The sequence below is a fragment of the Schistocerca piceifrons genome, chromosome 11, assembly GCF_021461385.2.
Source record: "Schistocerca piceifrons isolate TAMUIC-IGC-003096 chromosome 11, iqSchPice1.1, whole genome shotgun sequence".
In the NCBI taxonomy this organism is placed as follows: domain Eukaryota; kingdom Metazoa; phylum Arthropoda; class Insecta; order Orthoptera; family Acrididae; genus Schistocerca; species Schistocerca piceifrons.
In genome coordinates, this window is record NC_060148.1 from 17268208 (window position 1) to 17294155 (window position 25948).

Below are 25948 nucleotides of genomic sequence, written 5' to 3' on the forward strand. Positions count from 1 at the left end.
CTTTGGCGCTTCAATGATATTACAGTGTTCATACAACCCCTGTAGTTGTAAATTTTTCTGATACTTCAACTGCATTGTGTTTGTTGATTACAAGCTCACATTTTTTAAAAATATTTTCTTTCAAATATCAATAGTTTTTCTTCGGCTTTGTGTATATTGAAGCTTTGTATTTGTGTAATTTTACTGGTAAGATACTTGAATGATAACAGTGACTCTTCAAGATACTGCTAAGTTATATTTTTCTTGATGTTAGTACAAATGTGTGATTTTACTTTAACAGCTACTAAGTGGGCATCTGTTTTCTTTACTAAACAGACTTCCTAAAAACATGATGTGGTCAATTGTGTTGAAAGTGTATCCATCCTCAGTGAAAGGGGCATGTCTTTGAATTCTCCTCCTTTATGACCAGATGTTTTATCCTCTATTCATGAATACAAATTGCTTTTTATCAGCCATTGTGCCTAGTTTTTGCATTATTTTCATTAATTCTGCTTTGGAGCTGCATAGTAATTCTAAATCACCCACAAAGGAAAATCTATTAGTATTAACATCCTGAAGTTGAATCCATTGTTGGTAAGTTTTATTAAATTCTGTATCACTCTTCTCTGCGATGATTCTGAATAAGAAATGTGAAATGGTGTGTCCTTGTCTCAATCCATTGTACATACAGTCCTACCAATGCCTTTATTTGGCAAAAAGTTTTGTTTATACACATTTTAGTTAATATGATTAATTTTGAGGGTAGTTGAGACTCCCCATTACAAGCCAGAAAGTGTGATAAAGTATATTATTGTCAGCTTATTTAAAATCTAAAAACAGTGTGTGGACATCTACATTTAATTTCCGCACTTTTCAGTAGTTCATATTAGAGTGAATAAATCATTCAGTGTTGGTGTGAATTTGGGGAAAAACCATTGATAGTCCTCAATTAGATATTTAGTTCCTGGGATCAGCCTGTTTAACAGGATTTTATAGATGACATTGGGTAGAGTAATTCTTCTGTAGATATTGCGCATGGGAGGGGGATATCATTTTTCTTAAATTTGGGGCATATGACTGTGGTTAGCTAGTCTGCACATATAATTTCTTCCAAATGGCTTGTGTTAGGCTTCTACCTCTAATTTCAATTGTAATCTTCAGTTTATTAATACTTCGGCTTAAATCTGGTCTTTACTGCAAGCCTTGTTATTCTTCAATTTCTTTATTGTTTGCTGTATTTCATTTACTGATCCAGTGATGACTTGTATCTCAGCTGTACGTGACTCTTCAAATCTAAAGCAAGACCATGGATCATTGCAGTTGAATAGTTGTGAAAAATATCTTCCATGCCTTTTGTATGTGTCTCTTGTTGGTTATTATTTTCCCATGTTGATCATTTGTAAACTGCTCTCTTTATAGAATTGGCTGAAATGTTATTTTTATATTTTGATACATCTATCTTGGTCTGTGGTGCTGGAAATTGTCTTCCATTTCTTTTATCATGTGGTCATGTTGTTTTATTCCTTTTTCTCGTGCCTTGGAGCTCGTTATGTCCTAGTAGATTTGACAGTATCTTCCCTTCATTGTAATATTGTTCCTTTCATTAATGCTGTTATCTTCGCCACCTCTCCATCAGACTGCATGAAAAGGTTGTGCAAGACGTCTCCAACAACTTTCACCCACACTGCTGTAACTGCTATTCCCATTTCTAGAGGCCCTTCCACCACCAACTGGTGCCACGATGGACTGAAGTCATTGCAATAGCTGCAACATTTCAAGTGACACCCTTCATAGACCAGCCGAATAATTTTTAAACAACTTCATGCTAAGTCTCACTCTCTAATTAAATGCAGTGGAAGGAATAATAGGAAAGTTACATCACTGCCCTGGGAACATATGTCTTTGCATCACAGATGTGGGCCGAGGTCTGTACCTTCTGTGCTGCTACTGATCAACAGTTGTTCCCGCTCTTGTCCTTCAGGGTGGTTTTTGTACTGATTTGTATTCATCTGTTTTATCCCACTGTTTGTTCATGGTACACATTGATGCTTCTTCAGTCAGCTCTCCACAGGTCCAAGAGAATAGCATCACACTGAGATCTATCTGTAGTGGCACACTCTTCCTCCTCCTCCTCCTCCTCCTCATCATCATCATCATTATTATTATCGTCGTCATCACCATCAGTGGGTTAGTAACCTCGGTTGGGCCGCTGGTCATCCTTGTGCTGTGTGTTGATGACTTTTGCATTTGATGCAGCCCCCATTCAGTATCCTCAGCTGAATGCCAGCACCAAGGCACCATCTGATGGGCCTCTGTGTGGACCTTTCCCCATGGCTTCCAATTCTCTACTGCAAAAATTTATGCTATGATACTCTGCCACTGTACTATGGTCCATCATGACCCAGAACTGTGCTTGGGCTCCCAGTGCTTGGAAGTTGTTGAATAGCCACATTCTTTTTGCTAAAAAGTAGACTCTGATGCCCCATGTTTGTCAACTAAAGAGTAGTTGCGTTGGAAAGCTTAATGGTCTTAGCTTCCTTGCCCACACTTCTTGGGGTGTGGATCATGCTACTCTTGTGTGTAATTACCAGGCCCTGGTCTAATCCTGAGTGGCCTATGGTTGCCAGGTTTAGACTCCACTGCATTTTTGCCTTTGAAACTGCTAGACCCATTCCATCGTTGTGGTGTTCGTCTGGCCACTAGTTCCTTCTGGACTAGTCCCATAGATATTCTCCTCAGTTCCAATGGTACCAATTCTTGGCCTTCTATACAATTGGCATTTGACAACTCATTGATCAGCCAACTTTTCCTATACTTTTTGCATACGAGAGGTGTTGACCACCAGATGCCAGATGCCAGATGGGATTACCAGTTGGAAAGCACCTCTCAGCCCTCTGCCAGGATCTCTGTCTTTCCTCCATGGAATGTGCTCCCCATGTTTTCTTCTGCACCCTGACTTGGTTGGTGCACAAGTCCTTAATTAGCTCTGATCTAGTTCAAGATCGTAAAGTCTCTGTCGCCCCCAGGTCCTTTCGGCACCTCTTACATTAGTTCCTTAGGAGTCTCAGGCTGCTACCACCTTTTACATTGACAGCTCTAAAACTGGGGATAAGACAGGATATGCTTTTACATCCACTGCCAGTCAGGAACACCATTTGTTCCCAGGAACATTTGTATTTTTATGTGGAGCTGATAGCTGTTACGAGAGCTGTCCACTTTGTTGAACAGACATCCTACGACTGCGTTTTAATACGTAGTGACTCAATGAGCATTGACCAGTGTTACTCTTGTTACCCTGTGGTCTCTGCTATTCATGGTCTTTTTGCTGAACTTGGTCATACTGAGAGCTTACTTATCTTTCTCTGGGTCCCAAGTCATGTGGATATCCCAGCAATGAATTGGCTGACAATTTGGCTAGAGAATCAATTACTTCTACCCCAGTTGCTTTGTTGATCACAAGTGCATATCTGTGAACACAGATTAATCCTCTGTTCACTCGGAGATGAAATGCCGTCTTGATGGCTACTGCTACTTCTAATAAATTACATATTGTCAAAGAGATTACCACTGCATGGCACTATTCTCTCTGTTACTCCAAGAAGGAATCCACCATACAGTGTTGCAACCACATTGGTCATATCAGGATAACCCATAGTTTTATTTTGCACAATGAGCCATTGCCATGTTGTAGTAGGGGAGCTTTATAGGCAGTAGCTCCTTCTGGTTCATCATGCTATGCATGACCTTCCAAATCCTTTGCCTCAAATGTTGGCAGACAGTTCACAGACAGTTGAACTTGTTCTCCATTGTGTTCTATGAAAGTGTTTTATCCTTTAAATTATAAGATTTTCAGCTAGCTTCAGGGGATAGCCAGGAAGATGGGGCACCTCCCACTATATGCTGGATCTGGGGGACCTCCTTGACCAGTTCACTCTTTCATGCCTCCCTTACTCTGTTTTAATTGCTTTTAGATGCAGTTTCTCTACTTGTCTGCTGAATCCTATTTTCTGTTTTAGAGGTAGCACTTTGTTGAATTGTAAGTGTTCCTTTTCACCTTGACTAAACTGGAGTAGTGGCAGGACAGCAGTGGTTGGGATGACTGCTGCCGCATGTAGAGCCTTGGGGATGCCCACTTGCTGCCTTATCTATTTCTCCCATCATGTTTTATTATTGATGGTACAGCTGATATCTGTTGCATTTTGTAATCTTCCCACTTTGACTGTTCTGAATCTGCCGATTAGAACACTAGAGGGGGCAGACGTGAGATGGTCCTTTTCTTGCCATAGGATGAGGTAAGGGAGACACCTTGTGTTTTCTGACCAATGTGCCAGCCTGATCCAAATAGTTTGCCATAAATTCTTTCACAGCTCTAACACCGGTGGTACCTTCAATAAATTGGTCTTATTGCTAATATGGACTTCGGTCTTCAGAAAATGTACTTAATGGATTTCACTAAATGAAGTACCCTTCAATTGAGGGAGTGATGACCTTGCTGTTTCATCCATTAACCCCCAATCAACAAATCTTCTTCAAAATTCATGGAACAGTCTGCTGTCTCCATACATTATTCTCCTGTCCCCAGTTTTCACTGATCTCCATACCATGCAATCTTTTTTTCTCGGAGACGTAATGATAGTACCTTACATTTTCATGATTCATTTACTGTGAAGGATAATGCCTCACAGTTAAAAATAACACTGGTATTGAAAAACGATCCCTTTACTTTGGATAGTAGATAACGCGAGAGTAACTTCAAGACTTATTTAATTTTCTACAATTCCTTCTCCTCTATCCACCCTCGAATGGCTATGCTCCATTCAAAGGTATTACTAGACAACTGAATTTATTTCATCTTATTTTATTATTTCATCTTATTTTATTATTTCAATAATTGCAAGAGCCAGCCATTTTTTATGTATTTTTATTCATGCCAGTATGCATTTTGAGCTTTCATCCATCTTTAGTTGGCATAGTACATATCTGAATCTTCAGTAAGTAGGTTGTTAACACAGTGACATCAGTATGGATGCTGCAGCTGGCCTGTGCGAAATAGTTTTGCGTAGCTACTGCACTTTGTGAGTTTTATATTTATGGTACATTAATGGTTAGCTTTACTTTCTTTCTACTCATCTTGTTGTTCAGATTTTTGCATTTATAGATGTGGCACAAACACTTTTTCACTTGTATCTTGCATAAAAACAGTGCAGTGTCTGCTATGTTTCTGACTGATGACTTTGTTTACATCAAAAAATTATATGTATGGTCAAAGTTATATTTTTCTTACGTATTCTGAAAGTACTAGTTCTAGTTTTAAGCTTCTGTATAACTAAAATGTATAAAAATTGTTTAGCATGAGTGTGGTGAGTAATCTGTGTGGCTATTTAATAAGTCGGAGCGACATTTGCAAACAATAGAGACAGAAAGCACTTACATGAAAAGAACTACTATATTCATCGGATTGGCTCACATCTCATAATGTTTTTTCATGGCTGTGCTTTGTGTGGTTGTACTACCAAATTATAGAGATTATTTAGAAAATTTTTGTCGTGGTATTCTGTTTGGTTATTTAGAGCACCATACAATGACACAAATCTGTGGGAATAAATTTCAATTTCTTGAAGTAAATTCATTCATTTTCCTTTGTTAGCTAGGTGGAGTATTTGTAAGTTAAGAGCTATATCTAGCACTTGTTGACCTTCAGCCTCATATAGGGCAAATGTTGAAGTTGCTCAAGTTTCTTTAACAGTGTTTCGTCCATTAGTTTGGTCAGCTGTTTATAATGGGTTTTTATGCATTTTGTTGAGCATTGCCTTATATGAATCTAGTTGGTGCTTTTCTGGGTGGCATGCCGGTTTGTTGTGGCACCTGCGTGTGTTGGTTCCATGTATATTTCAAATTTATGTATGCAGCACTGATGTAAACAAATCAACGAACTCATATATTTCTGGCAAAGTCACATTTTTGTGTCTAAGCAAGTTATTTTTAATTATTTCTATTGTCTCCTTGATGGGTATGTTAGTGTAGAGGTTCGCGATACAAACATAGCTGTCTCAGAAATCTGAATGTCCTTTATACAGTTAATTAGTTCATAACTATTCTGTGCTGAGCATGTTTCTTTCTTTCTGATTGCATAAGCTGGTATTTATGATAGGGTGTCATGGACAATTCTGTTTTTGGTTCATAGATGCAGGAGAATTCATGACAGTACAGTCATGTATATCTTTTGCAGTTGAAAGGAAGCCACTTTTCTTCATCAGATGTTCAAGTTTATTCCGTAATTTAGAAGTGGGACCTGACTGAATTTCTATTGTATTGTTGATTTTGAAGACTTCAATGCTTTTACTGAGACACAGTCTATCATACATCACAACAACACAGACACCTTTATCTGTTTTCACTCTTAAATTGTTATTGTCACTTAGTTTTTTACTAGTGTTTTAAGTACTATATGGTCATTGTCTTTCATGTTACTACAGTTTACTTCCTCTGTTTGTTTGGCGATAAAATTGTTTATGTTGTGACCTATGGCAGTCTGGTCATTCTGGATAAGTTGAGCTGCATTACATGCTATTTTAGCGGAAAAGAGTGTGCCACATTTAGAAAAACAAAAATTAGGATAAGCAGAGTAGAAAGTAAGTATACCTAATCAGAGGTTTTAATGCTGTGCTTATTGAAGATTCAAATACATATTACACCAATTGAAGATGGATGAAAGCCCAAAATGCTTATTGGCATAAATGAAAATACACAAATAAGTGACTTGTTGGTGCATTTCTTATAATAATACAATCCACATTATGAAGCTACACAATCAATAAACTGGATAGATTTCATCTTTAAATGCGAACATTTTAGGTTGGGCTTTACCTGACTGTTATTGACATTAAATGGAACAACACATTTACTGTTACCAGTAGCCGTTTTATTTATTTCCATGATGTGTTTCAAAGGTTTAAACCTCCATCATTGGGTGGATTTACATTAGTTAGTATGACATTTGTGTGTGTGTTGTGTTATAATTTTTTGGAGGAACTTGTGGCACTCTCTAGTGGAGAAACAAGACACTATTTCAGAACATGATTTTGGGTATGAAGTTTAAGCTGTTTTAACTTGTCAAAATCGGATTTATATGCCACCTGAAGTACACAGACATGTATTCAACACCTCAAAACAAACACCTCCAAATCCTTTAAATAATTATTCTGTAATAATGTTGTTATGATGTATATTCTTTGTACTTTGCCATTATGTCTTCTCTTCTGCTATACGAACCTTGCACGCAGCAGATTCCAGACGCCATATTTGTTTACAAATATGACAGTATACACATGACGTGTTACGACAGTGAAAGGAACCTGTGACCACTGGAGGTACTCTATTTTACTTATTTTATGTTTACCGTTAGATATCAGTTTAATTTTTTGTCATAAGAAACCCAAAATCATGTCCTGAAATCATGTCTTGTTTCTCCACTAGAAGTGCCACAAGTTCCTCCAAAAAATTGTAACACAACACACACACAAATGTCACACTAACTAATGTAAATCCACCCAATGATGGAGGTTTAAACCTTTGAAACACGCCATGGAAATAAATAAAATGGCTACTGGTAACAGTAAACTTGTTGTTTCATTAAATATTTCATCTTATTTAAATAAACAATTTTAACAGTATTTCTGTGTACTTATTCATCAGCACTGCAGTAAATGTTGGGAACATTTTCCTTGTTACCAGTCCCATACATTAGTTGTTTTCATGCTTAAAGTTTTCCTAATATAGCTAATTATTTTTCTGACAAAGTTTGCATCCTGGTTAATAAAAACTGAGGTAGCTTCATCTGCAAGAGATACATTGTTCTGTCCAAAATATCATGGGTACTAACTAGATCTGTTGAGAAAAAAGGAAAAACATGTTTGCCCTTAACTTAACAAATATACTGGTTATGAGCATTTGAACTTTCTTGGACTTTAAAACATTAACATACTAAAATTCAGTTACTGTGTAATTTTTTGTATTTATAGTAATTGTGGATAGCAGGAGAAAATTACTTTGACTTACAGACTAACTTTGTCATTTACAGACAAAATAATAGGAGGTAAAGTGCTTACTAACAAAGTGTATTTATTAAAGAGCAGTGAACACCCTACTTACAGTCATGATCAGACTTTCTGTGTCCCCTGTATTTAGTCTAGCCTCAAAGTATTTGATACAATACTTCATTTGCTAATTTAGTCAGCTGGAAGTACAGTGATACAGATCTCAAAATTGCTGAACCTCTTACAAGTACAAAAGGCAGCTTCTTTTAACCCAGTACACACATTGTGATAATTACTCTGTGCACTTTGTTTACCTGATTTTCACCCTCAGTAATTTTGAGATCATTTTCTACAGGGAATTTTGTCACTATTTCTTCATTTTATTTCTCATACCATTTCCTAAATGTCTCAGTTTTATTTATATCAATTTTAGTTAGGTGGACTTAATTTATTTTGCCATTATATGAAATTACAAATTCCCCATCAACATGGAATTTTGTCACAAATTCATTAACTGCTTCTTCTTTCCCATTTAGACTTTTATACATTTTTATCTACATCTACCTCGTAGACTTTTTTTTAATAAGACTGAGATTTCAATTCATTACATCTGTTACTATTTTCAACAGAACAGGTCTGTACTACTCTCATTGCATTGACCTGACAAGATTTAACAACTACTTCCATTTGTTTATTCCAACAATTTTCAGTTTCTGCTCCACTGGACGCACGTTCGGTGCTGAACGTCACTATTTTTGATTCCAAACTACATTCACATTTTATTTATTTTGAGGAAGATTTTGTTCTGAATCTCCTTTATTTATTTCACTATTAATTGTATCCTTTTTGCGACCTCTGCACTCTGAACAATTTAAACTGTTGAACTGTAACTATACTTCTCAAAATTAACTACATTGTGTAGTCATTAATCAGTTACTTTCACTTTTAACTTCAAACCTTTTGTCATGACTAATTTGGTGTGCTTCCTAAAATATGTTAAGAAATTATCTACTGTGCTGATCCATTTCTGTATTACTCCACTGAACTATTGCTTCATCACAGTGTGTAATGTTAGTGACAAATCAGTCATATCCAACACATTGTTCATGTTCCTTACTGCACAACCCTTATCTCTAGTTTTACTCATCTTGAAAACAATGAAACTGAACCTTTCTGCTTACCATAACTTTCACTGCTCGTGTGGGTAGTTCAGTCTGTCAGTTAGTGCACACTACTTTGCATACACGAGACAAAATTTCTTGTTGGTTGTCTACCTCCTGTATGGTGAGCTAATTTCTAGGTCCCCCTTGATTTTCTGCTAGGTGCCCCGTTTGACGCATTGGACTACTGTTACGGTTTTCCAAATTCTGACTCTCTTTTCCATTTATTTCTTCACACAGTTGAATTGAATTGAATTGAATTTTATTTGATCCTGTAAGATTACATAGTGTACAGTAAATGTACATGTAATATAGGACTTGTCAAAGTATTAACATTCATTATCACTTATTTTTCTACACCTTTAGCTTACATTTTTACATAATTGATAATGAATAACAATATATACAAATTTAATGGCATAAGTATTCTGCAACACTGTAAAACTCTTTTTCATTGAGATAGTCTTTAAGTTTCTTTGGAAAGTCATTGTGAAGTACACTATCTTTCAGGTTTTTAGGCAGACTTCTTAGTAGTCTGATACCAGAGTACTGGGGTCCTTTTTCTAGCATTGCCATTCGGTGTGGTATGCTCCATACTTCATTCTTCCTTCTTGTATTGTGGGTGTGTACACTAGCATTTGTAATCCAGTCCTCACTACCTTTTGTGATGTACATTATTGTTTTGTATATATACAATGATGAAAAAGTTAAGATACCCAAATTCTTGAAACAGTTTCTTTATACAATGTGACATTCGATTTTTTCATTCAGCATAATGTCACAATGTTAGCTGATGACACAGCAATCCAATCAAGAATTCATCCTAAGCCTTATTAAAAATAGTTGGGATGATGGCTAACAGTCTTACAGATGGTTCACAGCGAACAGTTTGTCAAGCAAATGTTAATGCTTGAGCACTAAATGGAACATACTGTATAAAGTTGTTTGGGGCCTAGTTGCATAACAAATTAAAATGCATACAGTGAGTAGATAAATTAATCAGAAAACTGAGTTCAGCATGTTATACCAGTAGAGACATCACTTATTTTGTTGATCTAATGATGAGAGTGTTGGCGTATTGTGCATATTTGCACACATTGTTGGGTTAGTGAAATATCTTCTGATGCACTGTAATAAATAAAGTGTGTCTAAAATGTGTAACTGCCCATCTTGCTGGGGCATTTTTAAGGATCTTGGAATTCTTGACTAAGTATGTAATTATTTGATTTCAGAAATACCATTGTAACCAAATGTTTATGAAGCCACCAATAGAAGATTAACAGCAGTTATTTAAGATAACAGAGGAAGCACAGTTTTAATTGTTTCATGACTTTCTTTCTAATTTACTTGATTAAATATTACTTCACATTATCATGTTTAGCATAACAGAGTACTTAGCTATTAGTGTCAAAGTATCAGGTTGACAGAGTAATATTTTTATCATTGTTTTCTTCCTGGGGGTTTCTACAGATGTCCAATTTTGTCACGTCAAACATTAAATCAGTTGCAGTTCATATTTTAGTGGTTTTATGCTATGTTTGGAATACTGAGGCACTAAACATATATTTGTATCCTCCTTATAACATTAGGTCACAATTATTTGTTCTGAATACCTTTCTCCTATGCAGCTACCTCATATACTAAATTTGTTTTAATGCTGGATCAGTTTTTAAATACTGCAGTTTGTAGAAAAAGTTCTTTCATTGTTTCATGTATGATATTCCATAAAACTTGTCATGAAAGAAAGCAAATCGAGTTATACATTAACTGGCTACATCTGTCAAGTATACTAATGAAGAAAGATGACTAGTGCTAATATATTCGCACTCATAATTATATTTACTTTTTATATGTATATTAGTAGAAAAACAGCTACTTTGGAAACAGTAACTGTTCCTATAGTCTAACACTTCAAACAAAAAATTTTGACTGTACACAGATCTCCATTAGCTGTCCATGTACTGCAAAAATTGGGATTGTGTGATATGAATAGTAGAACATGGAAAAACTTGCGTTCCAAAGTCCAGGTACTCTGGTAAATAGTATCAGGACTGCCAAACACTGTAATCTTTCATTTTGTTTTTAAATATTTGGGCATTCTTAATTTCCTGTGTGATGTCCTCTGGTAACCTGTTAGTAGCTTTTTCACTGGAATATAAAACTTCATTCTGGAGCTTAGGTAGGGATACATAGTCTGTATGGAACTTACTTCTATTTTTAGTATTGTGGTTAAGTTGCTGAGTTCATCCTAAGCTTCCTCCTGGGGAGTATTAATGAAACTTAAACTTTTCCAACATAGATTGTTCCATGAAATTTCGGATGAACTGTCAGATGTTTGTGTATTGCTCTCGTGATATTCTGGCATAGTCTTCTGGCAATCTACAGGTGACATGGGGGAAATACTTTGAGCTTGCCTATTTAAGACTCTGGCAGCACATACATGGTGTACCCAGTAGTCACTCCTTGAGCACATGTGCTTGTGCTGTAGGGCAGTGTGCTGCACCATATGTGTTCCAGGGTGCAAGCTTCTTTTATCAATATCAGGTCGATCTTCTTCACATGATAAAATCACACCAACACCAGCTACACAAAGTAGTTTTAGGGAAGGATTCCATACAGAATCTAACTGGAAGCTCCTGTCCCAATTGATAAGGGACGTGGTCTTATTTCCGCTGATTCATAAGTGACGGAGTTCCAGAAGTTTTACGTGTGGGCCACAATTTTTATTTCATAGTATTTCATCAAATGACCAGTAGAATTGCAGGGTTTTGCAATAGCAGACCTGCTGGTGTGATTATGCTGCTGGTATTTCACAATGTATTCTTGAACAGTGCGTGACACTCTCCCTGCGTCAGATGTGCCACACTCGCATAGGATAATGTAAAAAATCGTCAGGTTTGATAACTCTGAAAAGTGGTGAGTTTTCTGATGGAGGACAAAATATCAGTTTAACCATATTTCTTCTTAAACCTTTCACTGCTCTGGATGTGTTGAGCCACACTCCAGGTGCTGTGTATGGGTATAAGAGTGCTGCTTGGATTTTCCTACAGTGCTATGGACATCTGTATGAGTCCTGAGCTGCTGACCTCCCACTGCTGCAGGTGAGTTACTTCCATATATCATCAATTAAAAAAGTTTAAAGTATGTTATCTCACAACATACATCCCTCATGGCATGCCATCACTTGCAAAAAAGCCTCATTTCAATTGCTTGGATCATGTATTAAATACAATGATTCTTGTGACCACAAGATTTCAAAGTGCAGAGTTGAATGGCTGCCTTGTGAGAGACTGTTTGTGGATATAAAAGCAAATAACTCGAGAAGGAATGAGATTTTGTTCTGATCTCAGTTTTAAATAAAATTTTGATTTCTTATCTACATTTCACCTGCTATAATGTATACAGTAAAATCAACCACATATGAAGTTTATGCAGACAGCTTTTACCTCTGCAAAATCTTTAAAAGTTGACATCATGTTTTGCTCATTTTGATGCAGCGCAGTAGCTATATAACGAAACAATATTTAGTTCCTTATCGAGCGAAGATGTTAGACTGTAAGATGTGCAAAAACTGAATTTTTTCAGTACATGGTTTTCTTACAATCAGATTGGCTTCTCATATCAAATGGAATGCTGTCTTTCAGCATGCATACTGGCATTTGGCAAGCAGGACAGCCTTAATGAAAGGCAAACTCAGCACAGAATGTAGAGATCATGTCTGTAGAAGCAAAATGGTTAATAGTTTGCCTATTTTGGGGGAACATTTTCAATACATGGTAGATAAGTTGTTGTTTCGGTCACCTCATCCTCTTCCTTGCTTTACTGCTTGTACATTTGTAGTGCTCTGTACTTGTTGGCAGGAATATCCATTGTTCAGAAACATGGTTTGTAGCTGTACCAGTTCCACTTGCAAGTTATCAGCATTGGAGATGATATGAATTCAGTGAACAAGGTCTTTAGAACACACATTGTTTCTGCTGAATGATGGCAACTATAGTCCGTGTCACATAGGATGGTGCTTCTGCACATAGAGGTGGAGCAGTAGAGAGGGCGAATCCTGCTCAGGCGTGGTGGCAGAGCATGGGCAAACTAAATCTTTGTTGCCAAACTGTGTCACTGTGGACAACATTGCATTGTATTATATAGTGAAATGCATGAGGGGGACTAATAAATTTTAAAAACAATTTCAGTTAATTGTTACATCAAAGAAAACTTAAATGACATCTCAGTGACATTGCATCCACTTCACCACAGCTGTAGCCCACATTACAAAATGTCAGAAGGTGAGAACAGCTGATGAAGCCTTGTGAAGACATCATTTTTCCCAAAATAATGATTGTCTAACAACAATGACACTAAAACTGCATGCAGTAATTGTCATTTATTGTGATTTGGACTGTTATAAGTAAAATGTAATACACAACAAAATTTACTTCAAACACAAACTGAAATGATTACATTCACTTGAAAAGTACTTCTACTTCATAGAATTTTTTCAAAATGTGTATGATGTATGTATGTGGGTGTGTCTGACTGTGGTTTCAATTGCTGCGCATAGAAAAGAGGTACTGGTAGCTCAAAGAGTAATGCAAAAGAGCATCATAAAAATTGTCAGCATGTTATATTTTTTGTTATATTTTTTTCAGTCAGCAGTTATTATAAGTGTAAACTAACTCGTTCAACATGACTGTGAGAGTCCACATTTACGATCCATTGAATAAGCAAACAACTAACCTTCTCTAGCAAAAAAACTTGAGACAATGCTGACTGATAATGTTAAAAATCACCAATACCTCTACAGCTAATGCCCCCTATGATTCTAAGGCATTTTCCAAATCATGGCTTGAAAGTGAGAGGGGATTACTTGGCAAAATATCAGAGTTTTTGGTAAATTTATCTGGCTGCATTCTTACAGTTTATAATAGCATACTACACACTGCTAAAATCTTAACTTACCCATCGGCAATATCTTCACCCTTATAGTCTGCATACTTCAAAGGATGCAAATTCTTGATCAATGAAGGCTAGAAAGTTCTCACGTACTATGTATCCAATTGATATAGTAACAAACTTTTTGAACCATGAAAGAGTCTCTAAAACCGAAGTCTACATTGTAATACCATTGTCACTGCTGTGTGAGCATGTACGTGAGCCATCTGATTGTAAATTTATGATGATAGACTCAAGTACTTTATCCCTCTTCATCTTTCTATCAAAGTCTTCTTCCTGAAGTTCAGCATGCCACACACAATGTACCCGTGTTGGATGGGGGGATGTTGTCTGTTGCTTCGTATTCTAATGATTCAGTGCCTGTTATCTTGAAAGTTTCCCGTGCCCCCCTTCCAAATAACCTTTAACCCTTGCCCAAATTAACTCCATTGGGTTATGTTGAGAGTGATATGTTGGTACACACAAAACTGTGAGACTGTATTTAGGTGCATTAAAGGAAAGTTTGTAAATTTTGACTTGTATGAGTTAACAAGCTGCAGGAGTTTGGCACGAGTCTGGTTTATACTGTGCAGAATGTTTTTGTTTTTAAGCAAGAGCATGATATCCACTTTCTTAGTGTTTGTACCTGATGTTTCTCTGTAAAAGCTGAATAACTGGCATGATACATTAGTGATCAACTTCAAAGCATGAATTGTTCGGTGAGCCACTCCTTGCACCTGACAACTTTTGTTTCATAATGGTAGTCAGTGTTGGTTTTCTTACATCTAATTACAAGTTTACTCTCAGGAATAAAACCAGAAGAAGAGCGAACATGCAGAATGACTATCTGAGAACCTTTTACTATGCGAACTTTCAAACTGCAACTGCCATTGCTCATTCCTGGAATGAATCCATTTCATCCATCTTTCATCAAGGCAATACACAATTATCCACCTCTTTCTCATGTCTTTTGCACCTTTATAAGGGATGTGGCTCATGTTTCACTTGTTACTTATTTCAGTTAAAAACTCTCTTCTTATTAACATATTTGAAACCAGTGCTTTTTTAAAAAAATTATTTGGATTGGTGAAGTGCTATCTTTCAAGCAAATATTCTCATGCATAAGTGTAAAAGGTTTTTGCAATGTTGGATTGACACTACTTGTATACATTTCAAACATAGAGCACTTTATAATTTTTTTTGTCAAAGTCATTTATATGCTTTACATGTTTCTTGCAATTTCGGTGCTTTCCAGGTGATATCAGACCAACATTTCTTGAGGTTTCCACAGCTCTGACACTTTGGTTCACAGTTCATTCTCCAGATCTCCTGCCAACACCATAGGCTTTTGCAGTCCATTCTTGTGTCATCAAATGTAAAGAGTAGTAGCCCTGCCCTTAAACTCGCATTTGAAAAAGTTACAAATCCAGTAAATAATCCCCCTGTCTTGCTTTTGAAGCACTCCATATTTACACCTCCACCTGACATTTATTTGGAAAATGCACTAATACATTTACAATTACACATTCACATCTATGTTGGTACAAGAAATAAAACTGACAATTGAATGACTAATTCAGCTGTCTTGAACTACAGCAATAACACATCACGCAGGAGAAAGATTCTTGCTTTCTGGTTGTAACTCACAGCTAGCTGCTCAGAAAGAGAATAAATCTAATTGGCTGCTGGCAATTAATGGAGGGGGATGCACAGAACTGCTAATAATTGGGCTGCTTTCCTACATGACATAGACTTTAGGAACCTGTAAATACAGGTCTGTATAAGTGAGCTTCTGAAATACCGCATGTCGAAGTGGACCATCACTCTTACAGTGCCCCATGATGTCTAAAACCAGTAGAAGTGTTCTTTCTCTGTCTCTGTAGTAAATTTTATGTTTCCATGTTTGGAGTTCAGGTGTTGAACTATCCCTCAGAGACTGCCTAAACTCTTAGAGCAAACTATGAAAGTATTGCCAACTTATCAAAATACTCTTGTTTCTAAAAGGGCCGAGTTGAGTGTTTGCACTTACAAATCTTCAGTCAGAAAGTTGGCAACTGGGGGAGACAAAGAACTCCCATAGTGGCACCATCATATTGTTCAAAAAACCCATTGTTAAATAAAAAGTATGTCAGGGAGGAAGTGTGCTTGAATAAAGCTATAATGTCAGCCCCAACTTTTTATCTAATTAGATTTAGCCATTCCACCAAAGGCATATTTGTAAAAATCAAAATGACATCAAAACTGACCAATAAGTTATTGCTTTCTGTCTTAAGTAGAATTTCCTGTATGGTGTGAACACTGCCCTATTATGGTTTTCAGTAAAGATGCCAAGTACTCTACCAATTAGTAGGATACTTCTCCAATACTACACACAATAGGTTGTAGAGACACAAGTTCTTTATAGATTTTAGGCAGTCCATATGGGCTAAGTGGAACTTAACTATGTGGTCTCAGTTCCGTAATGGCCTTAATAGAAGAGAATTGGAAGGCAAAAGCTCTGTCTTTTTTTTCCCTCCCTCCCTCATAACACAGTTAGTAGGATCCTTATGAATTTTGCCATACATTGGGGCACATAATAAAACATTTATCATACCAATTTAGTCCACCAGATGGCACAATCAATCTGTGTTCTGTAGACCTTTATCCACCAATTCCACACAATTTCAGGTGCTAACAACCTGCAAACTGAGCTTGGAACACCTACAGACACTGTTCCTGAACAATGGATATTCATCTCAGCAAGTACAGAGAGAGCTAAAGATACACGAATGGCAGAGCAAGGAAGAGGACAAGGCCATAAAAACGACAGCCTATCTACAATATATTGGAAATGTCTTCACAAAAATGTGCAGCATATTAAGAGGATATAAGGTTGAAGTGAACCTTCATGCTCCATCAAAAATCTTTACTCTTTTGAGATTTATCAAAGATGACTTAGTTGTACAGGTATTCCGTGTGAGTGTGACAAATCTTATATAGGGCAAACAACACACACTATTCAGGTTCCATCATAGAGCACCAAGGGCATACTTGCCTCCTCCAAGCCATTAAGGCCACTGTTACTGAGCACTGTGTTTGTACCGGTACAATAGAACAAAAATATGTCAAACTTTCAAAGCTCCATCAGCCCCTTACCAATCCAGTTAGATTCTGCGTGGAACCCTGTTGTGGAAAAAAATCGTGGCCTGCATAAACAGTGTCTTTCTGCAATGTTATCATGTGAAGCTGATCATTCTGATATCGATGAAGTAAGCTTTCAGTGTGTAGGGCACATGGTGCAGTGCACTGTCAGACAGCAAAAGCACAGACACTGAAACAGCCCATGCACAGTGGCAAGTGGGTACTCCACACTTGGGCCAGGGGCCTTAAATAGGTAAGCTCAGTGTATTTTCACCAGTGTTACTTAAAGATGGCCAGAGAACTCTGCACTGGAATGAAGTGACAATGAGGGCCAGTCATGTAGCAGTTTGCCTGAAATTTCATGGAGCAGAGGAGCATATATATTGGTAAGTATATGTAAGGATCTGTAGATTCCTGGGGTTTAAGCATAAAGTTTGGTTATCAGCTTTAGACCATTATCTAATTGTGTGCTTCTGTAGAATATATTTTTTTCTACTTTAGAAATGTGAAAGTATGCAAATTATGCTAGCAATCTCATCTGCAAGTCAACACAGTGAGAGAGTTTCTTGACTACAAAGCAGGCAGAACTGAACTTTGTGCTTAACTTATCCTCATGCTTGTACCACCTAAGTTTATCAGCAATGTGGATACCCTGGAACTTGACACATGGAGCCTTATCCAGTGTATGTTCATTAACCTGTACTTCTAACACTTGTAAGTCATTTTTGTGTGTTTGGAGTTGCACAATATGAGATTTTGCAGAATTAAGGGTCAAGGCACTCACTGTCAATGATTTGCAGTCCTGTTCCATTATTCTCTTGGGTGTGTCTGGTATGGACATGTTTGAACATTTTATCAATATACTCCTGCCATTGGCAAATATTACAGGTTTTGAAGAGTCATTCAATATCCCTGGTAAATCATTCATCTGGACAAGAATAGGAGCGGGCCAAGCATTGAACCTTGCAGCAAACAATTTTTAATGTTTGCCTCACTCTGTCTAATCTGATTCCTGTTGTGTCTTTTGTTAATGTGAGCCTCTGTTTTCTCTATTTGCTCAGCAGGCAGTCTTTCCAATTGCATCACAATCTTTCCAAGACATCCAACACTTGTAGTAGAACTGGCACAGCTTAACAATGAAATGTGCCTCAAATCTTGACATGTATCAACAAAAATGGATTCAGTTGCCACATGGGTCAACAATTTTAGCTAATCCAGTAGGGTAGGAAAGTTCCACCTGACACCATCTTTCAGTGTGCCCAATGAAAAGATGTCAGAGGCAGATCAGGTGAATATGGGGTCCAGTCCTGCCAGCACCAGTAAATTCGGGCTAATCTAGTGGAATGAAACTCTTCCTGAAATGTTCATTAAGAAATAAAAAAAACTTGACTGATGTGACGTAGTCAGGCTCCATCTTCCACAAACTACCCAATGCCTTGATGCATTGTCAATCCCTCAATGTTTGTATGGTGATAAAATTGTTTGTAAGCAACCACATAATGTTCACCAATTACGTGATCTCACATCAGAAAAGGGCTGATAATGTCACTGATGCATACAATAGCCCAACTAGTAACTTTAGGAGAATGCAGTGGTTTTGCACCACACAGATGGGGATTTTCAGAGCCCTAAAATTGCTCTTTTTGTTTGTTCACAAGTTCATTCAGGTTTAAGTGCACACCAAGTGTGAACAGCGTGCAGCCAACATGACATCTTTCGTTATAAATCACTCTGAGAATCTAGTTCTCAAAGTGAAATCCTTATTATAAAGCAGGCTGGAGTTGACCTGGCGACTTTGGATTTTGTATGAGAACATATGTAGACTGTTTCTGAGTACTGTATATGTGTTGGTCTTGCTCATCAAGTCTTTGCTGCAATTTTTCAGATTGATTTCCTCCAGTGTTACTGAATAAGTCCAGGAACTGCGGTGACATTTTCAAGCATAACCGCTGTTGGCTTGGTGCCAACATTCCCCACTAAATCATCAGCCAGACCTGTGTGCCTATTTAAATTTGTCAGAGAGACTGCAAGTGGACCATTTTGGAACATTAAGTCATGTTTGAAAACAGTGCTTAGTTGCCATAATAGTGCGGTCTAACATGTGGTACTCCAGTACCAGAAATGCACATTGCTCAAAGGAATACACTATTTCAACTTGTTTCTTTGTTATTTGAATGTCCTCCTTTCACATTTCAAAGGTGCAAGTGATCACTCCATATATGGAATAATATTTATAATTACTACGTATTTGAGTACAACATCTATTTGCAGCTTTGTAACTACTACTTTGAAACTTGTCTAAAATTCATACAGCTTTTACAATACATGTACCATTTGTTATATTCTTCTATAAATCTTTGTTTTCATGTTGTTTGTTTTTAAAACCCTGGAGTCCTTTGTTGGACATCCTATACTTCACTGTGTGTTATAAAAACTGGTCAGACTGTAATGGTCGGAGCAGTTTCAACTAAACCTGTTACGTATATGACTAACTATTTCTGGTGGATCCAAAGTTTTCTGGGTCCCTGGCTTTGTTGGTGACAGTCCTGATGGCATTTAACCCTACAGGTAAAGGATGATGAAAGAAGAGGTGATTTTTCAGTCATTCATATTCATTCGTTCATTCATTCAGTTCTGTTCATCCCTTCAGGGATGTGAAAGGAGTCAAGTGTGTGAAAGGAGTCAAGTGTAAGGATGAGCCAGATAGTAGGGGATTATATAGTTAATTTATTTCAAAAGGTTTATTTCATTTTCTTATTACGGTCCAGCATTAGCCGGCAGCTTTGGATGCCTGTGATTTTCTCGTCCCATGGTCTGGCAACAGCAAGTCAGCACCGGGACGGGCACTCTCGATCACGCGCCTCCCTCATGTGCTGACGAGGTAATGCTGGCTAGGTGATGCTGACCAGGCCACACTTCGGAACTTTTCATGCCGCCCCCATGGGTTTTCTCGGCTTCTGATGAATTAGGGCAGAGGAAGCCATGTGGCCGTGCTGGATGTACTCTTCCACCTCTTGGCGAGATGCTATATCTGCCACGCACCCTGTAGCTATGAACTCCACCTGCCCCTCCTGCTACTACAACGCCGTGGACTTTATTTCTGTAGCTGCCACGCCATTCAGACTTGTCCGAATGGCAGACACCACTTTTCATTAACTTCACCCAAGTTGGATGAGAACTATGAATCACCTAGCACTACGCTCAGGTTCACCCTCGCCTCCCTGTGCCTGACTCATGTTGCCCATTTCAATGCATTTTCTGCCAATAAATGGCCTCGTCAGAAAAATTGTCCAAATGATTTATTTCCACTCACCGCCTTAGCAGCTCCTAACAGAGCCGATCCTGAACACAAGACATACATTAATAAAAGAGAAGCAAATTATAGAAACTGAATTAGTATACTGTATCAACAATATGCTATTACTATACTGCTTATTGCTGTACATGGTTGCTGTTGTGGTTTTCATTCTGAAGACTGGTCTGATTCAGTGGTCTTTACTAGTCTATCGTCTGCAAGGCTTATTATCTCTGCATAACTACTGTAACCTACAACTGAACCTGCCTACAGTATTCATCCAATGGTATCCCTCTGCAATTTTTACCCAAAACACTTCCATCTATTACCAAACTTATAATTTCTTGATGTCTTATAATGGGTCCTAACAACTGCCCACTTCTAGTAGTCAGGTTGTGCAACAAGTTTTTTTTTTCCTCGATTCAATTAAGTACCTTCTCATTGGTTATTCAATTTACCCATCTAATTTTTGACAGTCTCCTGGAGCACCATATTTCAAAAGTTTCAATTCCGTTCTCTTCTTGCCTGTTCTATACAAGGCCAGCCACGAACAAATACCTTCAGAAAATAGTTCCCAACACTTAAATTTCTATTGAATATTAACAATTTTTTCCTTTATGAAAATGCTTTTTCTTGTGCATCCAAACAGCATTTTTGTCTCTACTTTAGCCATCATCAGTTATTTTGCTGCCCAAAAGGCAAAGCTCATCTGCTGCTTTTAATTTGTCATTTCCTAGTCCAATCGCCTCAACATCTCTCAATTTAATTCAACTACATCCTTTACCTTTGGATGTCTTTTGTAGACACTAAACATTCCATTCAACTGCTCTTCCAAATACTTTGTCATCTCTCTTCCCTGAGCATTAATCTCCTTTTGATTTCATTTACTGCTTGCTCCCTATTGTACAAACTGAATAACATAAGGGATTGACTACAACAATATGTCGCTTACTTGTCAACCACAGGTCTGCTCCTGCATTCTTCCTGTACAAGTTGTAGATAATGTATCACTTTCTGTATGTCACACCTGGTGTTTTCAGGATTTCCAAGAGTGTATTGTAGTAAAAATTGTTAAGTCTTTCTGTAAATCTAAAAGTTCTTTAAAGGTATGATCCCTTTCTTCAATGTGTTTCATAAGCTGTGTCATAGGGTCAGCATTACCTCATTGGTTCCTGCATTTCTCCAGAACCCAGACTGATCCCTCCCTCCCCCCCCACCCCCCACCCTCCAAGGTCAGTTTCCACCAGTTTTTCCATTCTTCTGTAAATAATTCACGTCAGTATTCTGTAACAATGAATTATTAAACTGATAGTTTGGTTATATCAACACCTGTAATCTTCCTTCTTTCAGACTGAAATTATCACATTCTCCTTGAAGTCTGAGAGTATCTCGCTTCTCTCTTGCATCTTTCACACCAAGCGGACTATTTTTGTCATGTCTCACTCTCCTAAGGAGCTTAGTAATTCCGAAGGAATGGTGTCGAACACAGAAGCGTTTGTTTGACTTGGGTCTGTTAGTGCTCTGTCAAATCCCTTTTGCAGCATCATAATTCACTTCTCATTTTCATTTCTCATTCAGTTTCATATCATCATCTATATTTAATCCAATAATTTGTAAAGAAAACAGTTACTTAAAAAAAAAGACCTGCCTCCTCCCCAATTTTACTATGTAGTTGCCAATTAGTAGCCTTATATTTACTTAATTGCAATGGAATTTTTCAAAGGAAATGACTACATGTGTCAGTAAATACTGAGTCTGTTTACAGTACATTACTACTTGTATTTACAAATAACACTACTACTAGCCAGGTAGCTAAAAGAACATTTCAGTCACCAAATCTAAACATTTATATCATTCGTAGAAAGGGTAGCTCATGACGTATGTTTTTAATTTGCTTTGAATTGCTTGGGGTTCCCAGTTTCTTGCTTTATATTAGTTGGGAGCTTATTGTTTGCTCATGCACCAAACTTCACTCTCAAATGAAGAAAGTCTACATGAAAATTATTTTTGAGTTATAGTTGTGTAGGACACAGTTCTGCTAAGACAGATTTTTATTGTCAGTAGCAAAAATGATTAGGATGGAAGTGATTTAGGAAATGAGTGTTAGAAATCAAAGATCCGTAAAAATGTATTGCAAGACGTGCAGGAAGCTTGACTATTACGGTATCAGAAATCTTGCTGATAACTGTTTTTCATCCTGTGTAACTGAAAGAATTCAGTGTCACATTGAGAAATTCAGGGTGTGTGCAAAGGAAGTAGCACCTACAAAATAATCACTACAGGTTTACCAAAGGAATCAACATTGGGTCTGTTCTTGTTATATGTAAATGATCTGTTATTGTGTATCCAAGAAGCAGTAATAGTTATTTTTGACATCAATACAAGTATTGCAACAAAGCCTTCTTGGTAATTTACATTGATAAGAATCTGATCTGGAAGTCACAAATTAGAGGCATTCTTAAACACCTTATCTCTGCAACTTTTGTGTTATTGATAATATCAGATTTTGAAGCTGAAAAGTCTGGAAGTTGAGTTGCTTTTCCTGTTGTATCTCACTAATGTTTTAACATATATTCTGGAGCACTTTGTTTGTTGTACCAAAGCATGTAATAAGGATAACGTGTCATTTCCACCATTGAATGCCCAGTAGACAGCTGTTTAAACAGATGGACATAATTGCAACAGCTTCACAGTACATTTCCTCGCTTCAGAGTCAGTTGTCAACACAGTTTGAAAACAGCAAGTTTCATAAACATAGTGTTGGATAAATTATTTAGGATAAATTATTTACTGTATCTGAAAATATTTGTCCAGTTCTTATAGGAAGCAACCCATATGGAATCAGATTATTGATTAACATGAAGGCATCAACACAAAATATTTGATATAACCTTTTTCAGTAAATGAGTATGCAACACAACGGTGTTCTTTTTTTGCTAAAATTCTGCTAGAGTTTGATAAGTTTGGGCACCTTTGTCTACTTTCAGTTACATGATGGTGTCAGATGTAACCATGACTCACTAAAGTGGTCTTTTACAGAAATATCTTACATTAATTAAACATGAAAATTAAACTGTTTTAAAGATTGATATGTATGGCAAGAGTTCAAATGAGTTACTGTGCCATATTATATCACCAAATCATTATTGCTAATAACTTGTGTGATAAAATTTAACAGTGTGGAAGACTTGATTCATTTCCCTTCTGATACATTTTGTAAAAGTGCTTGACACAACTTTATGATTGGTGTTGGTTTCATGTCACAAAGGTATTCAAATCTATTTCTTATTACCAATGTGCTAATGGTCATTGAACCAAGTTGTCATTGATTCTACTGTTCTGCACAATATTTTGATAACTGACATATAATCATCATCATTAGTTGCTGCAAGGTGTATTGTTCTGCATGCTTGCTGTCTGGATCCCATGCAGACTGTGACCTGTTGTTGGCTTCATGCTGTTATTTATAACTAATTGTGAGTTAGACTCCTGGCACTTATTACGTCCTTTGATGCTCTTTTATTTTTCAGAGCTGGCACAGATCTTCCATGAAATGCACATTATCTCAGTGTTTTCCAGCTCTGCTGGAATGTGATGGCCAGTGAGATATTAATAAACTGAGTAGCAGACCCCCAAGCCTTGTTTAAATTGAATTATTGATCCCTGTTCATCAGGTTTTCTGACATCTCTATTTTGATGAATTCCTTAATTACATATTCACGGAAACTTGGCATATCCACTATAATGCTAGGAAGAAGTAAAAGTAACCAGGCACTATATAGGCAAGGCACATAAACAAGGGCATTTACATGTGTGTTGCATTGTTACCTAAAGAGTGAGGAGAAGAGCCTCATCCAACTATAGGTGACAGTAGGGTGCAGCAGACATTGCAAATAAACTAAGTGTAAGGTGATATTAAAAGTGAATAAGACAAAAAGTCACATTGCTAGGTTCTAGCCGTGGCAGAGGTGTAGACCAGGTGGTACAGGACAAATTAGGAAAATGGCACCAGGTCACAAGTATTGTGAAGCCAAGTGCTAGTCTTAGCCAGGTGACAGCAGAAGTATGGAATCTGCATTAAAGACTTTGAGAAAGAGGATCAGATTTTCATAGTAGATGGAGCTGGGAACATCCTGGCCAAAGACAGAAATTACAGTGTTAGGGGTGATGTGGATGAAATAGGAGTAGCAACTGCAAGCAAGTGAGTTTTGTGGACGTCCTGTAGCACCATGACCAGCCATGGATTGACACTGCTGTGATCCATGTGAACACTGTGCTGAGCAGGCTGCTGCTGACTGAAATGAAATCACGCATGAGTGCAATGCTTGTTGGTAGACTTGAGAGTTTGGGTTATACTAGACACAGCCTATATCTGAATAAGAGGGGGAAGGTATGTTGGATGAGTTTCTTGCAGACCCACCATCACACAAAGCAATATCCCTATGGTTACTGGTATCAGAGATGTACCTTTTTCTTAGAATGCACAGAAAAGTAAGATTAGCTTATTTCATCAGAATATTAGATGACTGAGTAAAAAGGCAAAATAACTTGTTGTCTGTTTCGAAACTTTAGAGAACTGTGAGAAGATACACATTTTGTGTCTATATGAGCACCATACAACTACAGGATTAGAGAAGTGTGGTGCTAATGTGGGAAAAGGATGATTCTGTGATTTAGGAATGTTGGAGAAGGGTAAATGTATCAATTTGAGGTAAGGGGGCCTTGTTCAGGAATGACTAAGTCAAATGTTATAAGTGAAAATCATTCTGGTACCTTTAACAGTGGATCACATACTACCGAAAATACCTGGAACATACCTCACTAGTTCATCAAAGCATATGGTTCCAACATGACGGAGCTCCAATTCACCTGGAACTGAGGATTCAGGATCACATGGCGCAGTCATTGCCTAAAAAGTGGATTGGCAAAGGAGGTCCTGTTTTTGTGGGGCCATGTGAAACATCTTGTGTATGAGATGCTTCACAAGACAGAAGAGGAATTCTCGTCAACTGCTACACTGTTCAGATGATATCAGGGATATCAGAACTTGTATGATGGTACTTTGTGTAATGATTCCAAGCCTGTATTGCTGCAAGAGGACACCATTTTGAACAACTGTTGAAAATATAGCAGCTTGCAAAACTTGGGCAGGTAAATGAAATCCATTATTACTGTACCATATACTTTGGATTTTTCTCTCTTTGACATAGTTATATGTTCTGTTACTAGATCGTCAACAGGGGAAATTATCAGAGGGTATTGGGGAGTATTCAGTGAGAATTCTATATGCCATGATCAGAGTTCAGAAGTTGGAGTTATTAGTTAGTGTGTTGTGTGAGGCCAAGATGGCAATAAAGTAGATATTGGCTTTCAACTTCGTCATTTGGATACTATGGTCCCTGACCTTAAATTGATACGTATACCATTCT

At 37.4% G+C, this 25948-nt stretch overlaps 1 protein-coding gene across 2 annotated transcripts in view; it reads left to right on the plus strand.

Moving 5' to 3' along the window:
- Positions 1-25948, plus strand: part of LOC124720465 — an 84403-nt gene that overhangs the window by 20120 nt on the left and 38335 nt on the right. Inside the window, exon 4 of one of the 2 annotated variants that reach the window (XM_047245819.1) lies at positions 10408-10477. The exons of the other annotated variant lie outside the window; for it this stretch is intronic. Coding sequence (XP_047101775.1) covers positions 10408-10455 — 48 coding nt within the window. The 3' untranslated portion in view covers positions 10456-10477. Of the gene's footprint in view, positions 1-10407; positions 10478-25948 lie in introns of those variants that run through there. 2 annotated transcript variants of the gene reach the window in all.